The 27,479-nt window shown below is 43.0% G+C and overlaps 2 protein-coding genes across 3 annotated transcripts; one reads left to right on the forward strand and one right to left on the reverse strand.

Moving 5' to 3' along the window:
* Positions 1 to 1,733: 1,733 nt before the first annotated feature.
* LOC144612766 (uncharacterized) lies at positions 1,734 to 3,222 on the reverse strand. The gene is made up of 2 exons (XM_078432218.2): positions 3,112 to 3,222; positions 1,734 to 2,530 (listed from the first exon to the last, which is right to left on the reverse strand). Exons 1-2 carry the CDS (start codon positions 3,220 to 3,222, stop codon positions 2,315 to 2,317), a joined length of 327 nt encoding a protein of 108 aa, XP_078288344.1. The 3' UTR covers positions 1,734 to 2,314.
* On the forward strand, positions 3,125 to 13,489 carry SHOX2 (SHOX homeobox 2). Of its 2 annotated transcripts, none has more exons than XM_060639074.3 (5): positions 3,125 to 3,682; positions 6,607 to 6,815; positions 9,245 to 9,302; positions 9,612 to 9,700; positions 11,263 to 13,489. In XM_060639074.3, exons 1-5 carry the CDS (start codon positions 3,331 to 3,333, stop codon positions 11,554 to 11,556), a joined length of 1,002 nt encoding a protein of 333 aa, XP_060495057.2. In that variant the 5' UTR covers positions 3,125 to 3,330; the 3' UTR covers positions 11,557 to 13,489. The 2 variants fall into 2 exon arrangements, with proteins under 2 accessions (XP_060495057.2, XP_060495058.2); XM_060639075.3 differs by having other exon boundaries at positions 3,126 to 3,682; positions 11,299 to 13,489.
* Positions 13,490 to 27,479: the final 13,990 nt, after the last annotated feature.

Raw genomic sequence — 27,479 nt, forward strand, 5'->3', positions numbered from 1 at the left:
TATAACAACTGATAGATATCGAAGCTACAGTTTTCCGCTGACGATTTGAGAGGGCGAAAATCACTTTCACGAATATATTTCTCATAAATGACTGTACCTTAACTAACCAGTTTTGAGAAGCCGTTTTAAAACTTAACTACTACATTACATGTTTATTTTAAACAATTCAAGAGCTGGGCGGACCCTTGGGGTCCTGAATTTTATTGGAACCTGTGTATCTGTCTGCAGGCTGTCAACTGAACTTTATTCAATGTTTTTTTACCAAAACAACATTTTGAAATATCCTGTCTCCAGAAAATATTTTCATCTAATGAAACAACATAATTAAACTTCATGAACATTTATTAGTATATGATTTAAAACCTTGTCGTTGTTGTTTAACTAAACTTCCCTTGGGCCAGTGGGGATCTGTGATGAGACACAGCAGATTTCTCATAGCTCCATCTGGTATCAACACCACTATTCCTAAATATATACAAGGAGTCAATATGCCAGCAAAATCTATGGGAAAATCTATTTGGTGTCTGAGCATTCCCTGTTTACCTTTAAAATGGTCATTTTCCCTCAACCTCAGCAGATGGAATTTAAAAAGTAACTACTGAGTTTCCTAATCCCTTGCCAGACTTCTAGTAGTGGTTATGTTGGGGCTGTTTGCGAATACGTTTTTAACACCTCAGTTTCAGAGCCATTTGAGCAAGACATCCATTTAGCTGACCCCATTACTGGTCATTCTGCTAAAAAACCTTAAAAACGGATTTTCATAAAGGATTAAAGTTTTATGGTTATTCCCCTCTGACAATATCAGAATTACAGTGGTTATAAATAGTAAACCAAGACTAAATGTAAAATCATATTTCTAAATTCATATAACCTTGGAAAACATATTTGAGTCCCTTTTGTAGTGTGATACAATAAATGCAAGCATTCATAATTCCTTAATACCTAAAAAGTATTGCTATTGGAAACTTAAAGATCTTAATTATTTCTCCTAAAAGCAGCAATAAATGTTTTAAGAAGAACAAAAGATAACTTCAGAATTCAAGAGAAAAAAAGGAAAAGTAACATTTCTAAGAAGTATGATTTCCACTTTCCTTAAATTCACTAAATGTGAACATTTTAATCTAAGGAGTAGTATAGTATGACAAAGATACTCTATGTGTATATGTTCTAGAACTGCTAATATATTACATTATAACTGTGTTCTCTTTTTACAAATGATTCAGGTTGCTTTGACTATAGTTCTCAAATTATCTGTTAACTTTGTGTTCACAACCTAACCGATGGGCAGAACTATACATATCAAAGTTCTGTAATTGCTTTTATTTTTACTGAGAGTATCAGATCCAAGAAGATGAACACGTTACCTTTAACATCAGAAGAAAACCTGCACTAATATTCATACTACTTGAAAATGTCCCCCAGCCACGCTTGAAGAGATGTATTTGTTTATGCACTCAAGTAATTACAACTTTCCGTATGTAAATATTCGTGTTATAAATATATATATGGCCACATTACTCATAGCAAGCTTTGTCCTGCACAATATAGACAAATGGCTCAGTAATATAGATGTTCCTTCCACATAACAAACTAATTCGGTGAAAATAGTCCAGGAATAGAATTTTAAGTTGTAGCTTTGACAGAGAGAGAGAGAGAGAGAGAGAGAGAGAGACCTTTCTCCCAGTGAACCTCTCTTTTTGAATAGTCCACGATAAATTAGATGGGGGGGGGGGGGTAAGCAACGTGATTTTTTTTTTTCGAACTCCAAGAGGGACAATCATTTGCTTTTCAAAATTAGGAAATTACTGTTGATTTTTAATGTTTCTGGGGATGCTAAAGAAGAACTCCTGTAGTTCATTGTGGGAAGGGTCCGGCTGCAGAGAGTTAGGGAGAAGGGGTCAGGATCCTGAGACCTCAAAGAGAGAACGAAGTCAAACTGTACTTGACCAGGCGCTAAGGAAACACTTTAAAATGAAATCTGTCAGGGAACAGCTGCTCAGGAAACGTGTTAAATAGGCTGGCCCGAGTTGGGTTTGTCCGTAGAGGTGTCGGCTAGTGCTCTAAGATGCGAGTAGTGGGGTGAATCACAAACTCCCCGGGGCAGGAAGCTTAGTAAAGATCCAGGCTCAGCTCTCGCTGCAGGCCGGGAAGCCCCTATAGGGAGCCGCGCGGGTCTGGGACGCTGTAGACGACCGTGACCCTGAGCAAGCTTGTGAACACAGGTTGCCGGACTGTGTGGGTGGGAGGGTGGGTGAGGAGCGGGGGTGTAGGATTGGGACACAGAGTCAGCATACGGAACTGGTGTGCCCGGCGCCTAACGCTGGTCAAGGAAGCCCGGCTGCAAGGCGGGGCGGAGCAGTTGCGCTGCACCCTGACGCGGTGAGAGGTTGTAGGGTCGGTTGCGGAGTCCGGGTACCCGACTGACTCCAGCAGCCGCGCACTTGTCAGTTTCCTCTTGGCCACGCCCCGGCGGAGTAGGTCCAGCTCCCCAGTGTTTAACTGAATCGTGACACCAACGCAAAATCCACGCCTAATTAAATTAATTAGGGATTCTCGTCAACCCTGGATTAATGGCCAAGAGCACAGGCGGCCGAGGCCATCTGAAAACCCGGACGGCCTGGGACCGGCCTCCTCTTCCCGCCCCCTCCCGTCCCCTTCACTGCCCTCCCACTCCAGCTCCAGCCTGCCTGGACTCCAGCCTCAATCAATCTCAATCTCTCTCTCTCTCTCTCTCTCTCTCTCTCTCTCTCTCTCTCTCTCTCAATCTCTCCCTCTTTCTCCCTCCCTCCCAACCCCCAATCTCCCACCCCCAGGTAGTGGTGCGGGTGCTTCCCCAGGAAGGGGCTCCCTCCGAGTTGCGAAGGGGAGGTAATTTACTCAGAACAAGGGGCCGCCTTTGCGAAGTATAAATAGTGAGACTTCAAGCGCAGCATTGCTATCAGATCTGAACTCTCCGCAGGAAGAATTGTCAAAGATCTTAACATTGAACAAGCGCGCTCCGGCAGGGAAGCATCAGTTCCCATTTCCCTCCGGCGGCCCCCGCCCCTTCCCTCTTCCTCCTCCTCCTCCTCCTCCTCCTCCTCCTCCTCCTCCTCCTCCTCCTCTTCTTACTTCTTTTTCTCCTACTTCTCCTCTTTCTTCTTTCTTCTCTTCTTTTTCTTCTTCTTCTTCTTCTTCTTTTTCTTCCTCCTCCTCCAGCTCCTCCCCCACCCCCTGCCCCATTGATGTGTTATTATTGGGGGGGCTGGGGCAGTAAAAAAAGAAGAAGGAAAAAAAGAGCGGGTCTCGGCTGGGAGAGGTTGAGCGCGGAGCTGACCGGCACCGGCGGCGATGGAAGAACTTACGGCGTTCGTCTCTAAGTCTTTTGACCAGAAAGTGAAGGAGAAGAAGGAGGCGATCACGTACCGGGAGGTGCTGGAGAGCGGGCCGCTGCGCGGGACCAAGGAGCCGACGGGCTGCACCGATCCCGGCCGCGACGACCGCAGCAGCCCGGCAGTCCGGGCGGCCGGCGGAGGCGGCGGCGGAGGAGGAGGCGGAGGCGGAGGCGGAGGAGGCGGAGGAGGTGCAGGAGGAGGAGGAGGAGCAGGCGGAGGAGCTGGAGGAGGGCGCTCTCCCGTCCGGGAGCTGGACATGGGCGCCGCTGAGAGAAGCAGGGAGCCGGGCAGCCCGCGGCTCACCGAGGGTAACGGCCTAACCCCCCAGCCGCGGTTCCCCTTCCCGCCTTCCTGACTCCTCTCGGGCGGGAGAGGACCCCGAGGCCCAGCGGGGAGAGGGGCGGGACGCGGAGCGGGCCCTTGGACCCCAGCTTTGGAAGCTAGAGTGATGATGGAGGGGTGGGAGTCCGGTGGTGTGCACGGTCGTGGGTGGGGTCCGAGTGTGTGTGAAGAGGGGGGGCGTGGGGTTTGCGCGCGCCCTTCTCGGATGCTCTCGCTATTCCCATTCCACTGAAGCGCATTTCACCAGCCAGAGGATGGGCCCGCAACCCAGACGGCCCGCGGGCGGACGGGGAAGTTCGGTGGGCCCGGCTGCCGCAGGGGTGCTGACAGCCGCTGGGCCAGGCGGCACGATTCTGGTTAGCATCTAGCGCCGAGTTTGCGGGAGCCCCTTTCCTAGGCCTGAGAAGGAAAGAAAAAGAGAGGAAAGAGAGAGAGAGGGAGGGAGATTTCACCCTGGGGTCACCCCCGGGTTTCGGGCCACGGCTAAGATCCACTCGAACTCCACGAAGATCCTGGATCCTCGGATCCTGGAGGTCAAAACTTCCCATTCTCTTTGAGCTGTTACGATTGAACGAGGCCGAGGCAGGCTAAGGTCCAGGCTAGGCTGTTTCTCTCGGGAGACGCTTTAGGCTCCCTTTTTTGGGGATTGGTTTTTCGGTATTTACACAATTGCATTACTGTTTCGAATCATCTCTGGTTTCGTGTGGGGGGGAGGGGGGAGGGAATCCTTCCGTGCCAACAAAGTGTTAGGAAATGGCTTTATCTAAATGGTGGAGCGTCCTGTACCAATTCAAAAGAATTCAACAATAAAATTAATTTGGCACTCGGTGCCTGCAGTAACTGGTGTGCTGCCATATTTTTCCAATTAAGAAAATATGTGACATGCGTAGAATCACATATTTAAGCAAGCAATTAAGTTGTTTATAACACGGTCTGTTCCTGTTTAGGCCAATAAATGGAAATTTGGGGGCGAAATCGAGATTATATTAAGTCTATTAATCAACTGGAAATGTGGACATCTTTCTCTTTGAAGCTCCAAAAGTTTGAGAGGCATCCATCCACTGTGGATAACCCGAAATAGACAAAGCCTTCTCACCCCTTTGGCAGAATCTGAAGGGTGTTTTTCGTGTTTAAATTTCATTACAATATCAGTGGAAATATTTTCTTATTAACTTGGCCCCTAACGTTTACTATAATGTTACCCGCTTCGTCCCCAATGGATGGACAAATGTCCATAAAACGAACTCTGAGAACAAGAAATGTGGGCAACACCTAAAATCACCGTAGCTAGAATGCTAGACTGGGCTAGGATCTAGAGGCTCCTTCTTCCCCCAGACCAGGCAGCAGGTCCTCCTAAATTTGAAAAGTATAGCACCACTGTCGGGCGGCCCAGTGCAGGCTCCCCTGCCTGAGTCCGCAGCTCCAGGCCCTGGGTACACCAGCATGTCGCATCGTGCGGTTAGGGTCACAACCCGGGCAGACGTAGTCCTGGAATTGTTGATTTCCAAGCTCAGGACAAGTATTAATTTTTCTGCAGGCCGGCTCTTCCGGAAATGATTTTTAACACCCATGCTGATCGGGATCCTGGGCTAGGAAGAACCACAAACAGCCTCGACTATCCAAACTCAGCTTTGACACCTTAAAAACCCAAGGTTCCGACTCAGGCGCAGAGCGTGAAGGTTCCAGAGGGCAGTTCATGTTGATATGGGCTTTCCTGATCACTGGCCCTTACTCTCATGTGTATATATATATATATATATATATATATATATATATATAATCTCCCTCGGTTGACTCTGTATGCTCACGTTCGCAGAGCTCCTGTTTTTAAAGGGAGAAGGAAGGACAGCATAAAGTAGCAACGGGTGTGTGCAAACCCAGAGCAGAAAAATGCATATTTTATTAAACAACCGAGCTGCTGGATGCATGAAAAGGCTTTGAGCAACCAATAGAAACCAAGGATCACGAATGTTCCGCTTGAACCTGTTGATCTCTGTGGGTTTAAGCGTTTAGGGTCGAGTCTGTCTTTCCAATGGGGAGAGAGAAGGAGAGAACAGAGGCAGCGGTCTGTTTCGCGCGCCACTGGAGGCTGGTTCTCCGCCTCTCGCCTTTTGGCCTGGCGTGGGCGGCGAGCCCTTCAGGCCGCCAACATGGCGTGGGCGCCTCTTGTCAGGCGTCCCGTGTCTGGCGTGGGGGATAGAGACTGCCTGGCCACCCGTGGGCTGTCAGCAGGGTTGGGCTCGTACCCTGGGTCAGCACCGAAAGCCCGGAGATGCGGCTCCCTGTGCCGCACAGCACCCGGGTCTTGTTCTGCCGCCGCAACCCTCGAGCCCAATTGTTCCCAAATGAGAGCAGCAAGTTTGAGAGAAACAGAGCCAGCGGAGGCCAGAGCTGGCCTGAAAATGGCCCAGCGCTCTGGGAATAGCCGGTGAGAGGCCAGTGCATGGCCTCGCCGCGCCCTTCTGCCCTGACCGGGTTCTGTGCCTGGCCGGGTGCGGCGCTCTTGATTTCTGGTGTGCTTGGCAGAGTGTGAGTGCTAGAGAGGGTGAGTGGAATGCATTTGGCGTTCGCGGGGGAGGGCAGGGGACGGTGGAGTGCACAGTGAGGAGGTGAGTAGGCTACAGTTGCGGACGGTTGTGTGGGTGAATAGCTGAGGAAGGGCGGCCGCCCAGAGTTGATCTTTCACGTCTCCAGATTCCTCTTCCTCGGGGCAGGGTGAGACAGTGGACAGAACTCCGGGAGGGGGCAGGATCCTCCATCCTTTTGGAGACAAATCTGGTAACAGGATTTGCCGTGTTGTTTTTGTCCGTGTGTGTGTGTGTGTGTGTGTGTGTGTTTCTGTGTGCGCACGTGGACATTCGCGTGGCCCTACTTGTGGTGCCCCCTCCAGTGTCCCCAGAGCTGAAGGATCGCAAAGAGGATGCGAAAGGGATGGAGGACGAAGGCCAGACCAAAATCAAGCAGAGGCGAAGTCGGACCAATTTTACTCTGGAACAACTCAACGAACTGGAGAGGCTTTTTGATGAGACCCACTACCCGGACGCTTTCATGCGCGAGGAACTGAGCCAACGGCTGGGGCTGTCCGAAGCCCGAGTGCAGGTACCTAGCTGTGAGGAGGTCAAGGCAGGGCCCAGGGAGTGGAGGAGGGGCACGCGTGGAGGAGAGGCCGCTTGGGGGACATACAGCGAGGGCGCAGCGGGTTCAAGAACCTGGAGTGAGGTGAGAAGGAAAAGGATGGTCTTTACTAGAGGTCCTATTTTCCAAAGTAAATCTTAGTATTATAGCCTACCCCCCCCCCCCATCCCAACATATGTTCCCAGCAGAAGAAAGCTGTGCTGGGCTTGCTCCCAGAGTTTCTATAAACCACACCCCCACCCCCCTCGCCTCACGATGCCTTTAATGTGGTTTAATCCTAATGGGCCTACTTTTATAAGCCTTAAAAAAAAAATCCCACAGAAAGCGTTTTATCTTCTGGATGCCTTAAAAGTTACAACGAATATTTTGTTCGCCTGAGTTGGTTTTCCTTGAGGGTCTGCTCCGGGGTCTAGGGTTGCCAAGCGGATATGCCAATTAGGTTTATAGATGTACAGACTATAAAGAAAATTAGCAACTGTTAAGTGCGGAAATTTACAGTTTGCCGTTAGCAGTCGATCTCAAACTGTGTGTAAAACAGTAAAGCAGTAAATGCATTTTGGTCACTCTTTGTTCCTTCACTTAACCTGACAGCAAACCTGAACCTACAGAAACTTGATTTTAAAACAATTCACATATCTTAATATTGGCATTCCCAAAGTCCAACACCCAACAAGTGCCTTAATGTGATGGAGTTAGGGTTGGAGCAGGTTTTCTTTACTGGTTTGTGGGGGTGAATATAATGGCAATAGGCTTTGGGGGCATTCAAGGTGGAAAATTATGTACATACATGCATGCATATCCTTCTAGTTTTATGGAGAAAACATTTAAATGTTTCAGATTGTATTTCCGCTCAAATAATAAACTAGGAGAAAATGATGGTCATTATTTGTTTGAACACATGGAGCAGTTTTAGGCCTGAACATCTGCAGCTGTTACAAAGTATCACTGTAACAGATACTCCCAGGGTCTCTGGGCGCAGAGACCACCATCTGCAGCAAACTATGCAATTCTTATGGGGCTTCCCCGCATCTTGTAATAGGATCAGGACAAAAACAGAGCAGTCACGTTGAAGGGGAAAAGTAATAATAGGCTGCCTTGGTCATCACAGCCGTCAATAGAAGGCTCTGCTCTTCCTTTTTAAGCCTCTTCTGCTTTGCTGTGTGTACTGAAATCTCTAGAGACTCAGCAACCCCTTAAAGACATGATAATTATTACAGTTATGAGCATTAGTATCGCAGTTCCAACTCTTCTAGGGGAAAAAAAGAGGCAAGAAGCCTCAGGCCATGTGAGTTACACAAAGGATGCCACCCTGGCATGAAATCTACCCTTCTATTACACTAAATGGCAGGGGAATTTTTGAAGATTTACATTGACTATGACACGGCTTTCAAAAACAAGAAAAATCTCTGAAGCACTATTTTTCTTTTATAGTTTTTTTTTTCAAACCTTAATTTGTGAATCAGTCAATATGCTGTATTATTGGAACATAATGCTGTATGACTGGAGTGTAAAAGCAAGGTTTATATGAATTTTTAAAAATCTGTCATACTGCCTTTAAAAGTTGGCAAGTTTATTTAAGAAGGTGATATCTGGGAGAAGACAGTATCCAGGAGTTACTTGATTCATACCCCATCCCCTTTTCACAGCATGTTGTTCTTTTTTTTTTTCTCATAAGAAGTGAACTTTATTGCTGGTCTTTATTTTTTCATACTTTTATTTAAATTTTAGAGTTATTTTCTGGATGCATCTCTGCTACCCTAACTGCTTTTTCTATAGAAGCAAATTAGATTATCATGATAATAGCACAATTATGCTGCAACTGTGTTACACTCTGCTGCACAGAGGAACAGAGAAATTCTAAACTTCTTTGTAGTGAGGCTTTTATGACACTAATTACCTCTTCCCCCACTCTTATCTTCCTCCCCCCACAACCAAAAAAAAAAAAAAAAAAAAAAACCAAACCCAGAGTCAGTATTTGCTTTGGTGTTTGGTTTTTCTTGAAGATGAAGCTAATTAATATTACAGGCTATTAATGAGCACATTCTTCTCAGGTCTTACTGGGCAAACATCTAAACCCATTATCACTTTGGTATCAGGTATCAGGGAGAGTTTTAGGCCTTGGGGACTCTGTAATGCAGAAAGATGAAACCAGGACTAATAGTAATTTATCAAGAAACAATTTATCTTGCAAAAGTCTATGAAATCTATTTTTGCTGTTTACTTGCATTATTTGACTTTGGAAATTGAGAGTGTTTTTTATAATTCAAATATTTCTTGCTGTATCTCTCAATCCTTGCCTAAAACACTACTCTTTTGTCATTGTACTCTGGTAATTAAAAGAAAATATTGGAATTCGTAACATCTAGGCTTTATTTTGTTTTTCCAATTTGTAGGTTTGGTTTCAGAATCGAAGAGCTAAATGCAGAAAACAGGAAAATCAACTCCATAAAGGTATGCTTCTCAAAGAAAATCATATTCTCAGTAAAAAGAGAATTGGGTAATATCATTATACAAAGTCAGAAAGAAACTTCTAAAATAAAATCATGGTATTTATTTAAAAATCTGCTCTGAAGGCAGTTAATGAAAGTCCTAAAGTTTGTGAGTAAATTACATTTATTTTAATTATGGCAGCAGTGTAGGAAGATAACTGTCCAGTTCCAGAGGAATTAGTTCTGTCTTAGTATCATTTGGAACCCTGGAAAACAGTGCTGGAAATATTAACCTCATATTATTGTGTTTTGTTCCCCATTTTTTTCATAGGTGTTCTCATAGGGGCTGCCAGCCAGTTTGAAGCTTGTAGAGTTGCACCTTATGTCAACGTAGGGGCTTTAAGGATGCCATTTCAGCAGGCAAGTATAGCCCGCTTTCAACCTGTTTTTAACTGTAAAAAGACCCGGATGTTTGCTTGAATTGTTGAATATACCTTCTCTCTGAGTCCCAATGTTGGTGTCCATGCAGTTGAAGAATAATTTTGAGATGATATAGTGGATTCACTCCCCTTTAAAAAAAAAAACAAAAAACCTATACAATGTCAAGGGCCTACGTGTCTAGTCCTTTCTGTCCTCATGGGAAACCTGCAGGGGCCTGAGGCCAGCAACCGGTCCTTTAAAAATGCACTAAAGATTGCACTTGGGGAGAGAAAGGAAAAGCCTTTTGATTAAGATTTTGTCAGATCCAATACAGAGGTAAGTCCTCAGGTGTTTTCTAAGGCAACTTTCTAAATATTTTTCTAGGTATTTCTTACCCCTTAGTCACATTAAATGTGTCTGGCAGAAGAAGAGTAAATAAATAAAAGTACTTCCAACTCAGACTTGATTTTTTAAAGGTGCCTCTGCAAACAAAGCTTCATCTCTAGTAGAGAGGGAAGCCTTGGTCTTCCCAGGGATGCCCTGCCTCTGCAATCCCTTTCTTAGGTATAAAGAAACCTTTAAGACTACATTTTAAAAGGACAGCCTGCAGCAAAGATTTAATCCTGGGAAATCCCAGTGCTCTAAACACCCCTGCTCTTCAAGCCTAAGGGCGCAAGCCTTACCCAACCAGTGCCTGACCTTGCCCATCCTTAGCCAGGACCCCTGCTTGGTATGGCTGTGAAGTCGTGAATTAGCTCTCAGTTGGCAGCACCCTAGCTCTCAGCTGGCAGTCTCCCCTAGACTGGGGAGACACCTGGGCTTACCCATGTATTGACAGTTAGTGTTAGGGAGATCTTAGCTCTCTTGGCACCACAGGACTCTAGCATCTTGATGCTAGGCTTTTGAAGCAAGGAGAATGATTGGAGAAAGAGAGAGTGGGATCTTAAAAGGAGACCCTTACTACTCATAAAGTGATCTGCAGGCCTGCAGCACCAGCAGCACCAGGGAGGCAGTTAGAAAGGCAGAATCTCAGGTCCCAACGCAGACCGTCTGACTCAGAATCTGCATTTTAACAAGATCTGCATTATAACAAGGCTGATTGTTACAGCAGTAAATGTTGGAAGTGCTAACAATTGTGCCAGTTGTTATGAAGATGAATTAATTTCCCTAAGTAACAAGGAAAAGTTTTACAGTTTGCTTGTTAGTACTTGGTTACTTGTTAGTGCTTTAGTGGGGTAAGGGATGTATGATGGCATCGAGAGAGCCTTTCCAAATTACCTTTCTAATTTTGAGGAGGGCTATTAACACGATAGCAAGGTTGCCCTCTGATGGGCCCAGCTCCTGAGAGGAGCGGCCACATTCCTGCAGATAGGAGTCCCTCAGGGCCCAGGGAGATAAGGCGCTGAGCGAGTTGCACAGACTCTGGCGCACCGGAATATCCCAGATTCAGTAACAGACTGAGGAGGTCAGCCAAAAGCCCCTTTCCTGTCCCTAGCCCCAGCCTTCCCCCTCGCCAAGCTGGACGCCGTTAATGCTCTGTTTCTATTCTGTTGTCACCCTAGGATAGTCATTGCAACGTGACGCCCTTGTCCTTTCAGGTTCAGGCGCAGCTGCAGCTGGACAGCGCCGTGGCGCACGCGCACCACCACCTGCACCCGCACCTGGCCGCGCACGCGCCCTACATGATGTTCCCGGCGCCGCCCTTCGGACTGCCGCTGGCCACGCTGGCCGCTGACTCAGCCTCCGCCGCCTCCGTGGTGGCTGCCGCCGCCGCCGCCAAGACCACCAGCAAGAACTCCAGCATCGCCGATCTCAGACTGAAAGCCAAAAAGCATGCTGCCGCCCTGGGTCTGTGACGCCAACGCCAGCGCCAACGTCGCGCCTTCAGCGCGGCGTGCACCCTGCACACCCTCCGCGCCTCGCTGCTTTTCCGTTTATCCCCCACGGATCTCCGGAACCTACCCTCTTCCCGCCCCGCTGATCGCCCTTTGCCCCTCTCCACAACCTGGACTTGGAGGGCGAGACTCCGCGCGGGACCCTCGATCCCACTAGGCGCAGCAGCTCCGTTGCTCCTGACCATTCACTTACCCAAGGGCATAGAATTCGGCTTCGTAGGGGCAAGTTTTCGGGAAGTCTGGAGAGAGACTGAACAAGGGAACGCTAGGACAGCGGAGTGTGGCTCAAGGCAAAGCTGCAACGATGGATTCTTGAGCAGAAATAAAAATCCTGTTAATAAAAAATGAGCAAAAAAAAAAAAAAAAAAAAGTAGAAAAGACAAACCAGAGAGAAAAAAAGAAAAGGGGAACTTATTGCTATTTGGCAGAAGCTGAAATTGGAGAAAGAATCAAGGAACAAAAACAAATTTTAAAAATTAAAGTATTTTATACATTTAAAAAATATGGAAAAATAACCCGGACGAATCTCGAGAGAATGGGGAGGGGGGGTACCAACTTAAAGTGTATGTTTTTTTTTTAATGGGCTGAAAAGGCAAAACAGAAGGAAGAGGTATACTTATTTAAAGAACTAAGGTTAAAAAAGTGCGCAGCTGGGAAGTTCACAGGTTTTGAAACTGACCTTTTTCTGCGAAGTTCACTTTAATACAAGAAATTTGATAAGAGAGGCGGGCCTCCTTTTACGTTGAATCAGATGCTTTGAGTTAAAAACCACCACGCATGGAAGAGTAAGAAGAGGGAAGACAGTATACAAAGCGAGGAGAGGGAAAAAGATGATATTAATACAAAAAATGTTACCACAGACAATGATTTATCTGAGAAATTATTGTGGCAGCACTGTCCAGACTGCTGACAGTAAATTCCGGTTTTGCATGTTACTTGTATTCCATTGATGGTGTCTCCCCGCTCCCTGCTTTAGTCACATGCACTTACTCCATTTTCATCTTCAGTATGAAAAACAATACCAAAAGCATCTGGAAATTGATATATCTCAAATCTATATTTTTTGCCCCGTCTTTGATCCTGTCGGACAAAAGAAAAAGGTCGGAAGGGAAAAAAATTTACACTCTGTCCCAAGAAGACGGAGGCGGGCAGAAAATGTGGGGAAAGGAAAATGAAAAGAAGACCAAATGAAATAAAAAAGGTACAGCGCCTCCCACGGCTCCTAGCACACAGTAGGCGCTCAATCAGTGTTAGTCACCCCTCCCTCCTTTCTTGTATTCCCTCCTGCTGATTTCCTGATGTCCTGTTTGAGAACCTTGCTTTATTTCCCCCCTCTCTATCCTGTCACACTCACCTTAAATAACACCCAACTAGATACAAGCAGTAGGTTTGTGTAAAATATGTTGATACACACGAACAAAGTTTATTTTGGCTATAATGTGTGAACTGATGGTTGACTTTCAACATTTGCATTTTATCTCACAAAGGTGTATATTCAAGTAATTTTGTTTGTTTGTTTGTTTCAATTCATGTAGCTATTTAAACTGGGATACCCTGGACTAAGCAATCTGTATCCCAATCACTAGAAAGCCTCCTTAGTTGTGTTTTTGTTTTTTTCTAATTTACAAGAAAGAGGAAAAGCTCTTTTAACTGAACTTTGGTATGCGGTTGAGCTTTGTAACTATTTGTTCTCCATGAAAACAAAGTTATTTATATTTGCCATATTTTTTCTAGTGTATTAAGTTATTTTAAACAAAAGAAGATGCTGTTATTTCATGATGTGTTGTTGGTACAAAATGTTTCGGTTTCACCTCTGTTAAACCTTTTAAATAAGTGCCAAGTTATTAATTGAAGACACTTTGCCGATCAATTGAATGAAAATAGTATTGTTTCATTTGATGGGGTTCGCGTCATCTTTGTTCCTGTTACTATTAAACTATCCGGGATAGTCTTTCCTTCTTCCTTTTTTGATTAATGCGTATCTATCTCTCGAACACATCAACTTAGAAAAGCGCTTGCCTCTGCTTCTACGTGCCGCTATTAAGAGGCGATGAGAATGGTGACTCTCGAAAGCGCTGAGCGCACCCCCCCCTTTTTTTATATCCACCCAGAATAGAAACAGAATTGATTTTACACCAAATCAATAAAGGAGCAGATAGTATGTAAAATAATATAGAATAGACTCCCCAAGACAAACTCTCATTCTTCTATTTAATTGCACCTTCACCCTTGTAGTTTTTCGGGGAACATTTTGGGGAGAAAGGGAAGCGGGATCACGCGGTGCGAAATCCACCTGGGTTAACTGTGGCACAACAGACACTCGACCCCAGGTCGCTGACCCTCCCCAAGCAAGTGATAAAGGTTTGGGAGTAGGGTAAAAGCCGTGAAGGGAACGGGGCTTCAGGGAGGGCCACCTCCTCTCCAGTTTAGCGCTTTGGCCCAGGCAGATTTTTCGTTGGTTTAATTTAGGAAAAGGCAGAAGCAAGGACCCAGTTCAGGAAAAGCCAGGTCCCAGAGTCCTTAGAATACCCAGGATCCCCTCCCTCCCTCCTACCTCTCCCAGCCCCCTCCTCCCGGAAGAAGTCTCACTAGTAAAACCCGAAAGCGCTGCCTATTTAGCGTAGAGACTGTGAAGACGCGGGCCTGGTCAGGCCGCGGACAGGACCATCCCTTCCAGCACGGGCTCTTGGGATGGGGGGGCATCCTCCGCGAAGATCGAGGGTGTCCCGAGGGTCCCTTGGGGGCCCCTTTGGCCCGGAGGACGCGTAGTGGAGACCCCCCACCCCTTCGACAAAGTCCCGCGAGTTCCAGTGGTGCTCCCGTCGTCCCTACTCGGCCTTCTCCCGGGCTGAGCTCGCACTCAAAGCTGTTCCTTGGGTGATAACTTTATATTTATCTTTGTAGCTTTTAACGACCACTGACCAGCACTTGGGCCGTATTCCGCTTCCAGGCCTCGCAAGTCTCCTAGTTGACAAGTTGACAGCTCTCCTGGCTGACCTCAGTTCTCATAATAAACATCTGCCTAGGGGCGGGGTGCACTTGCAACGGCCGCGCCTAGCCGCCCGCCCTCGCCCAGTGGCCTCCGGCGAGCTCCCGTCCGCGCCAGGGGCCGGGGGTCGGAACACGCAGGCTCCCAGCCCCAGCCCTACTGCAGCCCTCGACGCGGGTTCGGACATTTCTTCGGGCACCCCAAGGGAGGTCGGAGGTCACGGGAGAACTTGGAGCCGGGGGTGGTTAGCGGCTCCGTCCCGGGTCAGGCCGGCCGCGCGGCGGACGCGAAGCCCACCCCGTCCCCGCAGCCGAGCTCTGGGGGAGCCTGGGGTCAAAGGGGGCGGTGCGTCTGGGCCCAGGCAGGCGAGGCCCGGGGCACCAGGATGCGGGCGCAGCAGCGCGGCCTAGGTCGGACCCGAACGTTCCCGGCGGCAGGAGCGGGGTGGGCTGGGCTCCGAGCCCCGCGGGGGCCCGGCCCGGCGGGAGTGGGGAAGGCTAGGAGCTCGCGGAGGCGGCCAGGCCAGCGAGAAGGGCCAAAGTTCCTTGGCCCGGTCGGCGGTACTTGAGCTTGGGCGCGGCCTGCGGGACCCCAGCGTCAAGAGTGTTCGCCCTCCCAAGACTCTGCAAGGGCCCAGGCTGCCTTTCCTGGCGAGTCCGGGCCGCGTCCCTCGGGCCCAGCCTCCCACGCACGCTCAGGCTGGGCCCGTTTTCCACCCACGCCGCGGCTCAAACTCTCAGGCAGGCGCCTGGGTGTGTGAACGCGAAGTTCCAAACTCAGGGTTTCCAGAGCCTTTTTGAGAAGGCGCCCGAAGTCTTCGCTTTAAGCTCAGATGAGGCCCAACATGCACGTTGTTTTGGTAGAAATTCGATAATCCTAATAAATAATAAACATTTTGCCACTCCCTCCCCCGCCACCCCCCAGATCTTTCACACCAAGGTGTGCAAAAGCTTCCCAGGCTACAAAATCCCTGATTGGGGAAAACTCAGTTAAGAGAGATTATTCAAGATATCATTAGTGTTGAGGAATTTAGGATACAAGAGGGTCGGTAAAATCGGAGGCCTTTGCTTGAAGCTTGAAATGATAAATATCTAGTTTGAGTTTTTCCCCAGACTTCTAACTTTGTAGATCTTCAGATGGTAATACTTTAGTATAATGCAATCCTCAAATTTCGGAACTATTTTGATTTCTGAAAAATGCCTTTTTGGCTTCAGTGACATGGATCCTGTTATTTTTTCACAAATCGGTTTACATCATAAATTGCAAACATTTGCAATAAGATCTCAAGATTGTTTATTCTGTGTAACCTCAAGCACTTGACTATGTTAAACACCAGCGCAGAAAGTCTGTGAAATCAGTTTAATGTGTGTGCAAGAATTAAAGGATCACTCCTTTGCATCACATAAACAAAGCATTTAAGATTGTTTTGATTGTCAGTCTCCCAATTTTTAGTCTTACAATCGACACTAATTTTAGAGACATTCTGTGTGAAAATAATTACTAAAGTTATATCCTGCTTTAATTAGATGTTTCTGGGCAGAAGGAAATGGTATTCTACGTTGGGAAGTAGGTGATTGTTTGTAACATTACATTATTTTAAATTATTTTAGTTCAAATGTAAATAAAGTTGTGCTAAATTTCATGGGGGGGGGGAGTCTGAAATGGTTTCTTGAAGTGCCATTACAACAGTCAGTCAGAGTGCATTAAAGGAACATCACAAACCCAGAAATAATAAATATGTCATTATAATGAGAGTGTTAACTTATGGATAATTTATTCAAGGTAGTTTTTACATTTCACATGGAATCTCTTATTATGACCTGCCTGAGTACTGTGATGCTTGTTCTTCAAAATCTAATTTATATAGGCTCAGAATATACATAATTCATAACTCCTGTTGATATATGTATACACACCCCGAATTTCAAACCTTTACAATATGTTTGCATGTTTACTAGCATGTTTTCAAGCTGACTGAAAGAAAAACATAAAAAGTGTTAAACGTCATATTACGGCAAGTGCTTGTCCTACGTGTGTTGAAAAAGTAATTGAGAGTTAAAAATTAAAAAGGATTAGAGAATTTTCAAACTCAGATATAGAGTGAACACTGAAATGTTTCAGACAGGGAACATTCCTGTATAAGAAATATGGAAATCTCCAAGAAAGACTTACAGATGTGAGCTCATAACACTTCTGATGCCTAGGCAATCCTTTCATGTCTTTAATTCATAGAACAAAAAATCCTCTAGTCTTGGGGTATTTTGTTTTGGGTATTTTATGTGTCAGTCAAGGTAACCATCGCATATGCCTTCAGTACAGGAAAATTTAGTATAGTACTTACATGGAGTTCTATTGGCATGAAGAAAGGTTTTAGAATATAATCAAATAAATCACATAGGGAGGAGTAAACACACATTTCCCCACCTTGTTGAACCACCACTCACATGTCCTGAGCAAGGAGCTTTGTAGATTCTTATTCAGGCAGAATAGTGCAGAATAAATTAAGGGCACAGACTCTGGAGCCAGACTTTCTGGATTTAAACCTCACTGCTGCCATTTAGCCATTTTGTTTGTGAGTTTGGATAAATTAATCTCTCTGTGCCTCAGTGTCCTCATCTGTAAAATGGGAATAAAAGTAGCATCTATTTCATGGGGTGCTAGGAGTATTAGATGAGTTAGTATTTGTAAAGCCCTATGAACAGTCCCTTGCACATGTATATATAAGCAATATGTGATATTTATCTTAATAAAAATATCAATAGGCATTAATTCTTGTAATAAAATCTTAGAAGAAAAAAATTAAGTAGAGCAAGACAAGGAATGAATACTTTTCTGTTGTGGGCCAGGGGAAAACATTACCTATTCGTTTTGATTCTAGGTAATTGGTTAGTTTCTCTCTATCCAGCCTCATCTGGAAGATGTAGCAAATGTCACAGTGTAGTTAGGGGTCTCACCCATAAGAGCAATTTATAGCTGGCACCGTGCAGTATACATGACAGATAGAATTGTTAATCTGCCATGTACAGCTCATAAGGTGAAATATAAGGCATGACACTTGCCCTCAAGGGGCTTACCATCTAGGGGGACGCAGTTTATAAATACATATGATAGTGCTAGGAAACGTGCTAAACGTACTTGCTTAAAGGCATTCAGACACATTATATGCATCTGAATGGCCCACAACACATGTGGGGCCTGTTGTCCTGTTGTTAGAAACAGAGTTTTTCTTGGATATGAGTAGCCTTATAAAGGAATGGTGGAGCGACACCCAGAGGTTAAGAAACACACTCTGTTAGAATTAAATGCATACCATGTGTAACTGTGATTTGTGTTCCACAGGACCATCTGCATTTTCTTAGGCTGTTCAAGTTTGCAGACAATTAGCAGTAAAATGCCAAAAGACTAAAAGGCTGCTGACCAACAATCTTTAATACCAGTTTGAAAACACATACAATACAAAGGAAGGAATGTTGAATCATTGTTACAAGGATTGTAACTGTAAAATGGACAATTGAGTCCTCGTAGCAGATTAAAAGAAGACAGACTTCTTTCCAATGCCTAAATTTAGATACATCACTTATACTTGCCTCATATTTTATATAATATCTATTAAGAGCTCAGAACACTTTTTGCACATCTTCAGTGTAATGACAGAGTCAGTGTGGTGTGGTATATGACTAATCTTTAGAGGCAGACTTCCCTGAGTTCAAATCTCAATTTTATCACCAATTAATTAGATGTGAAGTTTCAGATAATTTCTGAGGTTCCTATAACCTGTGTCCTGTACCACACACCCTGCAGGTTGTGAGGATCAAATAAAATAAGATGGGTAAAGTGACTGGAAGACAGTAGGTTTCTACAAATGTACTTCTCCTCTATACTTCCGTTATCTGCCTTTCAAATGATTATAACATAGAGAAGATTTGGAATTTGCCTCTCTGTGCTTAGAAACTGTTTTGGAAAATACTGGGAGGTGGTGGGCATGTTTATCGCAATTCCTCGATATGAATGGATATTGAGTATGTGTGTATATATTGTGTGGCCTGGAGTTTAAAATGAAACTTTATTTCAAATCTTGCAAAACTTTTTTAGATAGGATTTTTGAAGGACTATAACTTTAGATCTGCCCTTTTGTATAGCATGGAAAAAGTTCTTTCTCCCTGACAACTCAAGGGCGTTTCTAATACAGAGATTACCCAGATTCTCTGACCTCCGGTCCTTTATATTCCGGAATGTCAGCATACAAATCGAGACCTGGCATTAACTCTCTAGTCACTTTGATATTAGATTGATTGTTCTTCCGTTTGCTTACTTATTGAGCACATTTCTTATGCTTCCGTGCTAAGGAAGAAGAAAATAAACTACCCTTAAAAATTATTTGAAAAGTCTATCAACCTATTCAAATTTTCAGTACTTACGCTACATTGTGTTTTCTATTACATTTATTGGCATCAGTGGTTTAAAATGTAATTACCTGTCTTGTGGTCAATGTATTTATTTACTGAAATTCTCACTTGTCGGCAGTTGTGTTTCTTTTAAGGCTTCAATAGTTTCCCTTAAAACTTAATCTTGCCCGATGCTCATTTAAAAGGGCCCAGGACCTTCTCTGGGGGAGTTTTAGGTCTAAACCTGCTTCCAAAACTTTTTAGACATGTGAAATTAGGTGGAACTAGCCATCAAAGGAAGGCTTGGAAAGAGAGACTGGTCCTGGTCCTCCAATTGCCCAGGGAGTAATAGGGAAGTGTGATAGCCAGGAAAAAAAACCAACCCCCCCCCCCCCAAAAAAAAAACCCTCCAAAATGTCCACATCCTAGTCCCTGTAACATGTAAATATGTTAGGTTATATGGCTAAGGGAAGTTAAGGTTCCAGTGGAATTAAGGTTGCTAATCAGCTGACTTTAAAATAGCAGATTATCCTGGGTCGCTCCTGGATGGCTCAATTAAACCTCCGACACCAGCTCAGGTAGTGATCTCTCGCCTGGTGAGTTTGAGCCCTGAGTCCGGCTCTGTGCTGACAGCTCAGAGCCTGGGGTCTGCTTCGGATTCTGTGTCTCTGTCTCTCTCTGCCCTTCTCCCACTCATGCTCTGTCTTTCTCTCAAAAATAAATAAATATTAAAAACATTTTTTAAAATAAAATAAATAAAATAGGGAGATCATCCTGGACTATTCAAGTGGGCCCATTGTAATTCAAAGAGTTTTTAGAAGTGGAAGTGGGAGGCCAGAGCAGAGACTCAGAGAGATGGGACTAAGGAAGAATGGTGAGAGATGCAATGTTGCTGTTTTTGAAGATGGAGGAGGCAAGGAATGCAGGTAGCCTCTAGAAGTTGGGAAAGGCAAGAAAAGGAATTTGCTGCAGAGCAAATGCTGCCCTGTAAACATCTTGATTTTAGGCCAGTGAAATCTGCTTTGGGCTTCTAACCTATAGAACTGTTAAGATAACCAGTTTGTGTTGTCTTTTTTTTTTAATGTTTATTAATTTTTTTTCGAGAGAGAGAGAGAGAGACATAGCACAAGTGGGGGAGGGGCAGAGAGAGACACACACAGAATCCAAAGCAGGCTCCAGTCGGTGAGCTGTCCGCACGGAGCCAAACGTGGGGCTCAAACCCATGAACCTTGGGATCATGACCTGAGCGGAAGTCAGACACTTAACCAACTGAGCCACCTAGGCGCTGAAGTTTGTGTAGTCTTAAGCCATTAAGTTGTGGAAATGTATTCTTACAGTTATAGGAAGCAAATACAGGAGCTGCTTGTATGTATAAGAGCCTCTGGTCAAGTTTTAATGGTGGAGGCCTTTTGAACTCAATAGCAAGAGTCCCCCAAAGCTCAGGGCTGGGATGCTTTGCCATACCCTAGAGTATGCTCTCACTGAGGCACACAGATCTTCATATGCCATCCAGCAGACTCCCCCTCTAGAGGCAGTCTGCAAAATTGTGTATTCTGTATGAAAAGTTAGTCAGCAATGAAAATCTTTGTCTTGCTTTATTCTCCTTCATCATCTTCTGTTTGTTATTATTTACTTTATATATATATATAGTATTCAATGTAGAGAAAGGAACTACTAGTTTCAAGCTCTGAAGTTGTTTGCTAATGCACTGAAAGGGAACAGCCTGAGCAATTTGAGCTTGTCTGTCAAGTTGGTCAAGGTGGAGAGTAATGTGGTCTGGGGTTCCCAGAGCCCATTGGACCTTTGACCTTTTCTGTTGAGACTATTGATCTGGGTTAATAGTCAGCACCCGTTGTGCTGTTGGAGGAGTTGTGTGCCTGTGTGTGTGATTTCTCATTGAGTACAAATGAGGCTGTGACTAACTCAGAGGGTAATTGGTCCTTTTTGTAGTTTTCCAAAATCAGGGCGAAGAATTAGAGTAGATGGGTCCTGACAGGCTGGGGGAGAGTCATTTCTGGAATGTGTACAGTGTTATCAGTGACAAAGCAGTGGATCTGGGCACAGAACTGATTCTATCTTTCATGCCGTGAATGATCCTCACCAGAGAGCTGTCCGTGGAATCAAGCCGGGTCAGACATTGCTGGATAACATGATAGCTTCTGAGGTTAGTGGAGCAATGAAGTGGGTTCAGTCTTGTTCCATTTACTCTACCTGCTGCGTGCCCCACCACCCTCATATTTTTCATCCAATCTCTTTGGGTACAGAATGAGATACACAGCAGGTAAGTATGCTGAATAAATAAAGAAGCTTGGTTATACTCTTTGACTGACTGAAATGGAGGCTACAGAACAGGGAGAAAATTCTCCCAAGTAGTGTCAATTCCTATGATTGTATCCTCACTAGCTCTTCACTGCTTGGGGGAGAAGTTTTCTTTCTCTACTCACTCTATGGGAAACATTCATGTTTTTATCCTGAGCAACTTCTCACCTCTTCCAGCTCGTCCTTCTATTCTCCTCCTCTCTTCCCAATTATTCATTCTAGAAGTCTAGCCACACATAACTCATTTATTTATTCAGTCAACAGATACTTAATAAAAACCTACTATGTGCCTTGGACTCTTTCCCCCTTTCTACGTTCACTTGTCAGACTGTCTTTTTCTGATTTCCCCTCAGAGTCTGACATCGTTGAAGGTAATTGAAAGGGAGAGAAGGGTATGGTTGACATAGGATGGGGATGGGATGGAGGGCAAGTTGTAAGTGCTAGAAAGACTAAAGAAAAAGAGGTAAGTTGGCTAAACTTAGGAGACCTTTACTCACCAAACCCTGTGATATCCGTTTATCATATGTTTTAACAGCTGCTTTAGTGAAGAATAAGCCTTGGAATAATTTGGGATGCTTCTGTTTGCTTCACAGAAAGTATTAGTTTCTCATGTCCCAGTAAAACTTTTAAAAATAGGAAACTACCTACCTACCTACCTGCATAACTAACAATACCTCCTTAAACATTCTTTCAAATCTTAATGAGAAAAGCCCAATTACAGTCAAAGTTCAAAGTGTTCAATAAATATTTGAGCATCTAGTGTGGGCCTGACACTGATAGTTAAAGGGAGGTAGAGAGGAAGATACAGATGGTCAGGGGAGGTGGGGCATCTTGGTACTATCTGTTGAGCTGGGAGGAGAGAAGTATGCTTTTGCACGAGGAAGCTGGCAGCACCTGGTGTCAGGGCACGTCCTCCTGGGGTGTGCGTTCAGGAAATGCACAGGCTGAGACTTAAATTTCCTTCTTAAAAAGACAATACTTGGCGGTACTCCATATGTAGTATATAATACATGTTAGGAGAAATGTTTACCTTCTTTAATTTATTCACAGCTTTTCCCCCTCTCCTTTTCTTTTTCTTCTTTTCCTCCTTCTGATTTTCTTTTGTGGCTTATACAAGTTGTTTACTGATGCCCTTGTAATATGTCCAAATTAGGCATTTTGTCTCCATTTACCTCCTCTGAATTGTCCCTTCTTCATATGTGTGGCTACAAATTGTATACCTTTACCTTCCTGTACTTGCTTTTTATTCTTCTCTGTTAAGATTCACTCATATTGTTGCAGGTCACCGTAATTCATTTGACTGCTGTGTAATATTCCATTGAGTTTGTACACAATGTATGCATCTGATTTTACACTGTTGGGCATTTGGGTTATTTCTAGGTTTATACAGAATGCGCTTAAAGTCATGAGTCTGGATGTAATCACCAAAAACCAAGTAAAAAGAAGAGAATCAAAGATTGAGCCCTAGAGTCCTCCATTATTAAGAGGCTGGAGAGAAGAGTAGAAATCAGCAAGTGGAGACTGAGGATAAACTCCCAACAAGGTAGGAAGAAAACCAAGAAAGCCCAGTGTCTTAGAAGCCCAGTGCAAAAAGTGTATCAGTGGAGAGGGAGGGAGACTGAGAATTGATGGTTATACAGGTCAATGGTGACCTTGATAAGGCAGTTTGGACAGAGTGGTGGAGACCAAGGCCTGATTAGAGAGGGATGCAAAAACTCTCTACCTGTTCCCTGAGATTCTAGCCTCACTCTTCTCACAACCATTTGTCATATCATGGCCCCTAATCATGGTGAGCGGAGCTTAATCAAGATCAGATCATGTGACTCCCTAACTTATTTTTTGGGAGCTCCAAACTGCCTAGAGAATTCAATTTAGATTCTTGACTATGACATTTAATCTAACCTTTTACTGTTTTTTTCTGCCTCTTCTGAGGCTGCTTCACCACCTACCCTGTGCTCTCACTGGGCTTCCACTGGTTCCTGAATATTGTGCTGGTGTCCAACTTGGGTTTCTGCTAGAACATCCCTCTCCAGATCCACTTGGTACTCTCATAGAATTTTGAGCATATAACTACCAGAGTTTCGTGTAGTGTAATTATTTATGTGATTGTGAGGCTAGCATCTCAGGGAACAGGTAGAGAGTTTTTGCATCCCTCTCTAACCAGGCCTTGGTCTCCACCACTCTGTCCAATTTGAATGTGAGTGGCTTGAGGGCACGAATTGTTACTTACTTTTTGTAGCTTCTCCAGAGTCATACAGTAAGGTGACAGACATATAGCAGATTAAGTGTTGGTAGAATGAACAAGCCTGTGGAAAAATATGTCTATGGTATATTCTTTCAGATAATTTTACTGGAGACAAATCTTAGTTCTCTGAGGGTGGTTTTAATTTTTGGAACTAGCCAAAGGCTGTTTGGCGTTAAATTTGATGATAAAGGTGGGGAATATAAATTTTTATTACAAATGAAAGGTAGGAAAAATTAAGCATGGCTGTTTTGTGATGACACCTTTTCTTACATGGCTCATAGGGCAGTGAAGTTTACCGGCACTGATTTGCTTAAGGCAGTTTCAAAGGTGAATTCCCGAAAACATTTTGAACAGTGACAATATTGCTGGACTGAGTGTTTGGTTTCTCAGGGTAACAACTTTGAAGGACAAGATTTACTTGGATCTGGAAGTTCTGGTATCGATGTTAAAAATATCAGTATCATCCTCTGATAGTCACATCTTACTTCCCGGAGTGAATTTTTACATGCTGAAGTTCACATTATCTCCTGAGTATTGAAATATTTTCTTTATAACTTTATTATTTTCAGTTCTCTCTTTTGTAAGCATTGTCTTTCAATGCAGCAGCAGCACTTGAAAATTCTATTAAAGTTGTTTATTTTAAAAAAAACTGTTCATCAGAGCATTAACTAAGACCAGATTTAACACCAATTCCAGTGGCTGATCCCTACCCCAAATGGATATATGGCCATTTGTTATGATCTTTTGTTTACTGATTTTCAAGCAGTTTTCAATCTGTGTGACACTGATCAGATCCAAGCCAATTTGGACTAATTTTTCAAGTCACTTTTCATGAAACAGTGCATCAAATGCTTTACAAAGTCCAAATGTGTAACATCTGCTCTCCTTTTCCTGATAATTTTACAGTTCTCTCAAGAAGTCAACTGCTTTATCAAGCACGGAATGTGTTTTATAAGTCTCCATTATTATTGTCCATGATTCTGTCACCTTTTAGAATTTCCTTTCTCAACTTTTATTTGCCAAGTCTTGATAAAATACTTATTAGTTAGGCATCTGATACAATTATTCTTCCAGTAGTAACACTTTGTGACCCTAGGTTCACTTGGATTAGATCTATATATAATCTTTTCAGTTGTTATGATTTAAAAGATGCAAGCAATAAAATCTGTGTTAGTCATTTTTGTTCATATCCTGGGAGAGATGTTATTCAGACTTGATGATTGGTATATGTTTTGAGGTTTGAAGTATTCACTTACCTGCTCTTTGTCATTAGCTGTTTGGGTTTTTTTTTTTTTTTCTAGGTGCATTTTAAAGTTCCCCATCTTTACCATATGGTAAATGGATATTATGCTTGCAACAGCATGCCTTACAGAACACGGAAGTGTCTGTGCATGTACACTAAGTCGACTCGTGCAGCCTTTGGATAAAGATTGAAGTTTTTGATGCTTCCATCATCTTATTGATGTAGGTGAGCGGAGCTTAATAACATTTGCTTTTAAGGGTTTGGGGGTAATTGCTATGTACATAAACTGAGAAAAGTTTGCTTTATAATTAGTTTTTGAATCACATTCAAGAAGATTCCATGTAAATAATGCATTTTTTATGAGTTAGGCCCTGAGGTCATTGTGTTTACTGATAGAGTTCAGTTAATTGAATAAATATGAAGATCTTGTATTGAGCACCCTTGTGTTGGTTAAAATGTAATGTTACAGATATCTTATTAACTTTTACACATAAGTTACTGAATTAATAAACTGTATGAGAATATAACGAACATATTTGATAGAATCACATAAATGAAAACATTGGTTACGATTTATCAAGGATTACTCAAGTATTAATTAACTGACAGCTAGAACACTGCTTTTGACATTCTCAAATATCCTTTGGTTAATCTTATATACATTATAGATTAGTCAGTTTCTCCCTCTTTATATAAAATATTTAGCTTTTGAAGTGTTTTGACATATGGTAAACTTCAATAAGAAGGCAGACTTTTTCAGTTTTGAGAAATGTAAATATATCATTCTGTAAGAAATTCCAAAATGTTGGCTATGGGACAATGGAAACCACATGTAGTTTTCTCCAAATCTCAATATACAAGTAACTGCTTTCAACACATCTTTTCTGTCTCCAGTTTTAATATTAACTACTTGATTAAATGTTAAACAGAGCAAAGGCCATTCTTGTCAGGCGTCACTAATATTCATATTTTTTCCAGAGGATGGAAAACATTTATTTTTGAATATTTACCACTCTTTTGTTGCTCAGTGATGACTGGTATTGGGAATACTGCTTCTTTATAATTTGAAATTCTGTAGTTGGAGATTCACTGGCTGAATAAAAGCTATGATGTTTTGTTTTTAATTACTAAATAGAAATTTTACATTTTTTTCTGTTAGATCCACAATGTAGAATATTAATTTTGGAAATACATTCAAAACTACTTATTCTCAAATCAAGGTTAGAATTTTCTGTTTTAAATGTTATATTTATAGATATTATAAATATTCTATTCATAAAATTATAACAATTGTCTTGTATTTCTATAAATAAAAGAAATTACCAACATCTTATTTTTCTTTAAATCTTTTTAGAAGATTTATTTATTTATTTATTTATTTATTTATTTATTTATTTATAAGTAATCTCTACACCCAAAGTGGGGCTCAAACTTACAACTCCAAGATCAAGAGTCACCTGCTCTTCTGACTGAGCTAACCAGGCACCCCAGAAACCAACATTTAAAATGGAAGTGGAAAGAGGGTGCCTGTGTGGCTCAGTCGGTTGAGTGCCCAACTTCAGGTCAGGTCATGAATTCATGAGTTTGAGCCCCGCATCAGGCTCTCTGCTGTCAGTGCAGAGCCTGCTTCAGATCCTCTGTCCCTCTCTCTCTCAAAAATAAATAAACATTAAAAAAAATAAATGTAAGATATATATATATATATATATATATATATATATATATATATTGCTTATACATTTCTAAATTTAAATTTTAATTTCACCTAAAAGGTAAATCTGAATCTAGAAAGCTTTTTCTAAGGGTAAATGATTTAAAGTTAGGAGGACATAGTTTATAAATGAATGTATATGCCTTTGGAATCAAGGATTCCAAGAAATGGTATTATGCCAGAGGTCAAACAGAGAGACTCAGAGAGTAAACATGTTTAAGATTTGCTTTCTTTGTATAAATATTTAAAATGATGCATCAATATATATCAAAGAAGAGTGCATTATTCTTTGTGTACAAGTAAAATCAAAAGTTTGCATTTTGCTTTTTATAAAAATATGATGATTTTTTTTCTCAAGATGCCAATCCTACACATGAAATTTTTTTTAATAATCAGTTTTTTGGGGCACCTGGATGGCTCAGTTGGTTAAGCATCTGACTCTTGATTTCGGCTCAGCTCATGATCTCATTGTTCATGGGTTCAAAACCTGCATAGGGGTACGAGGTGATAGTGCAGAGCCTGCTTGGGATTCCCTCTCTTTGCCCTGTTTACTCTCTCTCTCTCAAAATAAATTTTTAAAAGTCAATTTTTTTTGTAGTTCCAAGTTTCTCAATTTATACCAATATCTTTCTGTTGCTCTGTTGTTATTTACAGATATATATGTATTGTTTAAAATTTTTCTATTTCTACTAAATTTATGAATCATTGGCAATGACATAGAAATACTATTAAATCAATACATTTCCTTGTAACGTATGACTTATATTTCTGAAGTTTTAGAATTGTTTCCTTATTAATTATGAGCTAACTCACTGTATTTTTTAATTTTTAAAAAATTTTTGTGGCTTAGGCCTGGCTGGGAGAGCGCAAGATCACCATATCGATTGAGCTAAGCACTTTAAAAGAGAGATTATACAAACATTGTGAATAGATGTGGTCAAAAGAGAAGGTCGAATATGGGGTAAGAGCTTTCTGACTTTTAAAGAGAAAAT

This window comes from Panthera onca, chromosome C2 (assembly GCF_046562875.1).
Source record: "Panthera onca isolate mPanOnc1 chromosome C2, mPanOnc1 haplotype 2, whole genome shotgun sequence".
In the NCBI taxonomy this organism is placed as follows: domain Eukaryota; kingdom Metazoa; phylum Chordata; class Mammalia; order Carnivora; family Felidae; genus Panthera; species Panthera onca.

What these genes read in the sequence shown, in the direction of transcription:
- LOC144612766 (XM_078432218.2), bottom strand. Translation starts at nt 3,222, where the DNA reads ATGGGGCAGGGGGTGGGGGAGGAGCTGGAGGAGGAGGAAGAAAAAGAA. An exon ending in GAGAAGTAGGAGAAAAAGAA is followed by an intron (nt 2,531 to 3,111) that starts GTAAGAAGAGGA and finishes TAATTTAATTAG; the next exon opens with GCGTGGATTTTGCGTTGGTG.
- SHOX2 (XM_060639074.3), top strand. Translation starts at nt 3,331, where the DNA reads ATGGAAGAACTTACGGCGTTCGTCTCTAAGTCTTTTGACCAGAAAGTG. An exon ending in CAGCCCGCGGCTCACCGAGG is followed by an intron (nt 3,683 to 6,606) that starts GTAACGGCCTAA and finishes TGCCCCCTCCAG; the next exon opens with TGTCCCCAGAGCTGAAGGAT. An exon ending in GGAAAATCAACTCCATAAAG is followed by an intron (nt 9,303 to 9,611) that starts GTATGCTTCTCA and finishes TTTTTTTCATAG; the next exon opens with GTGTTCTCATAGGGGCTGCC.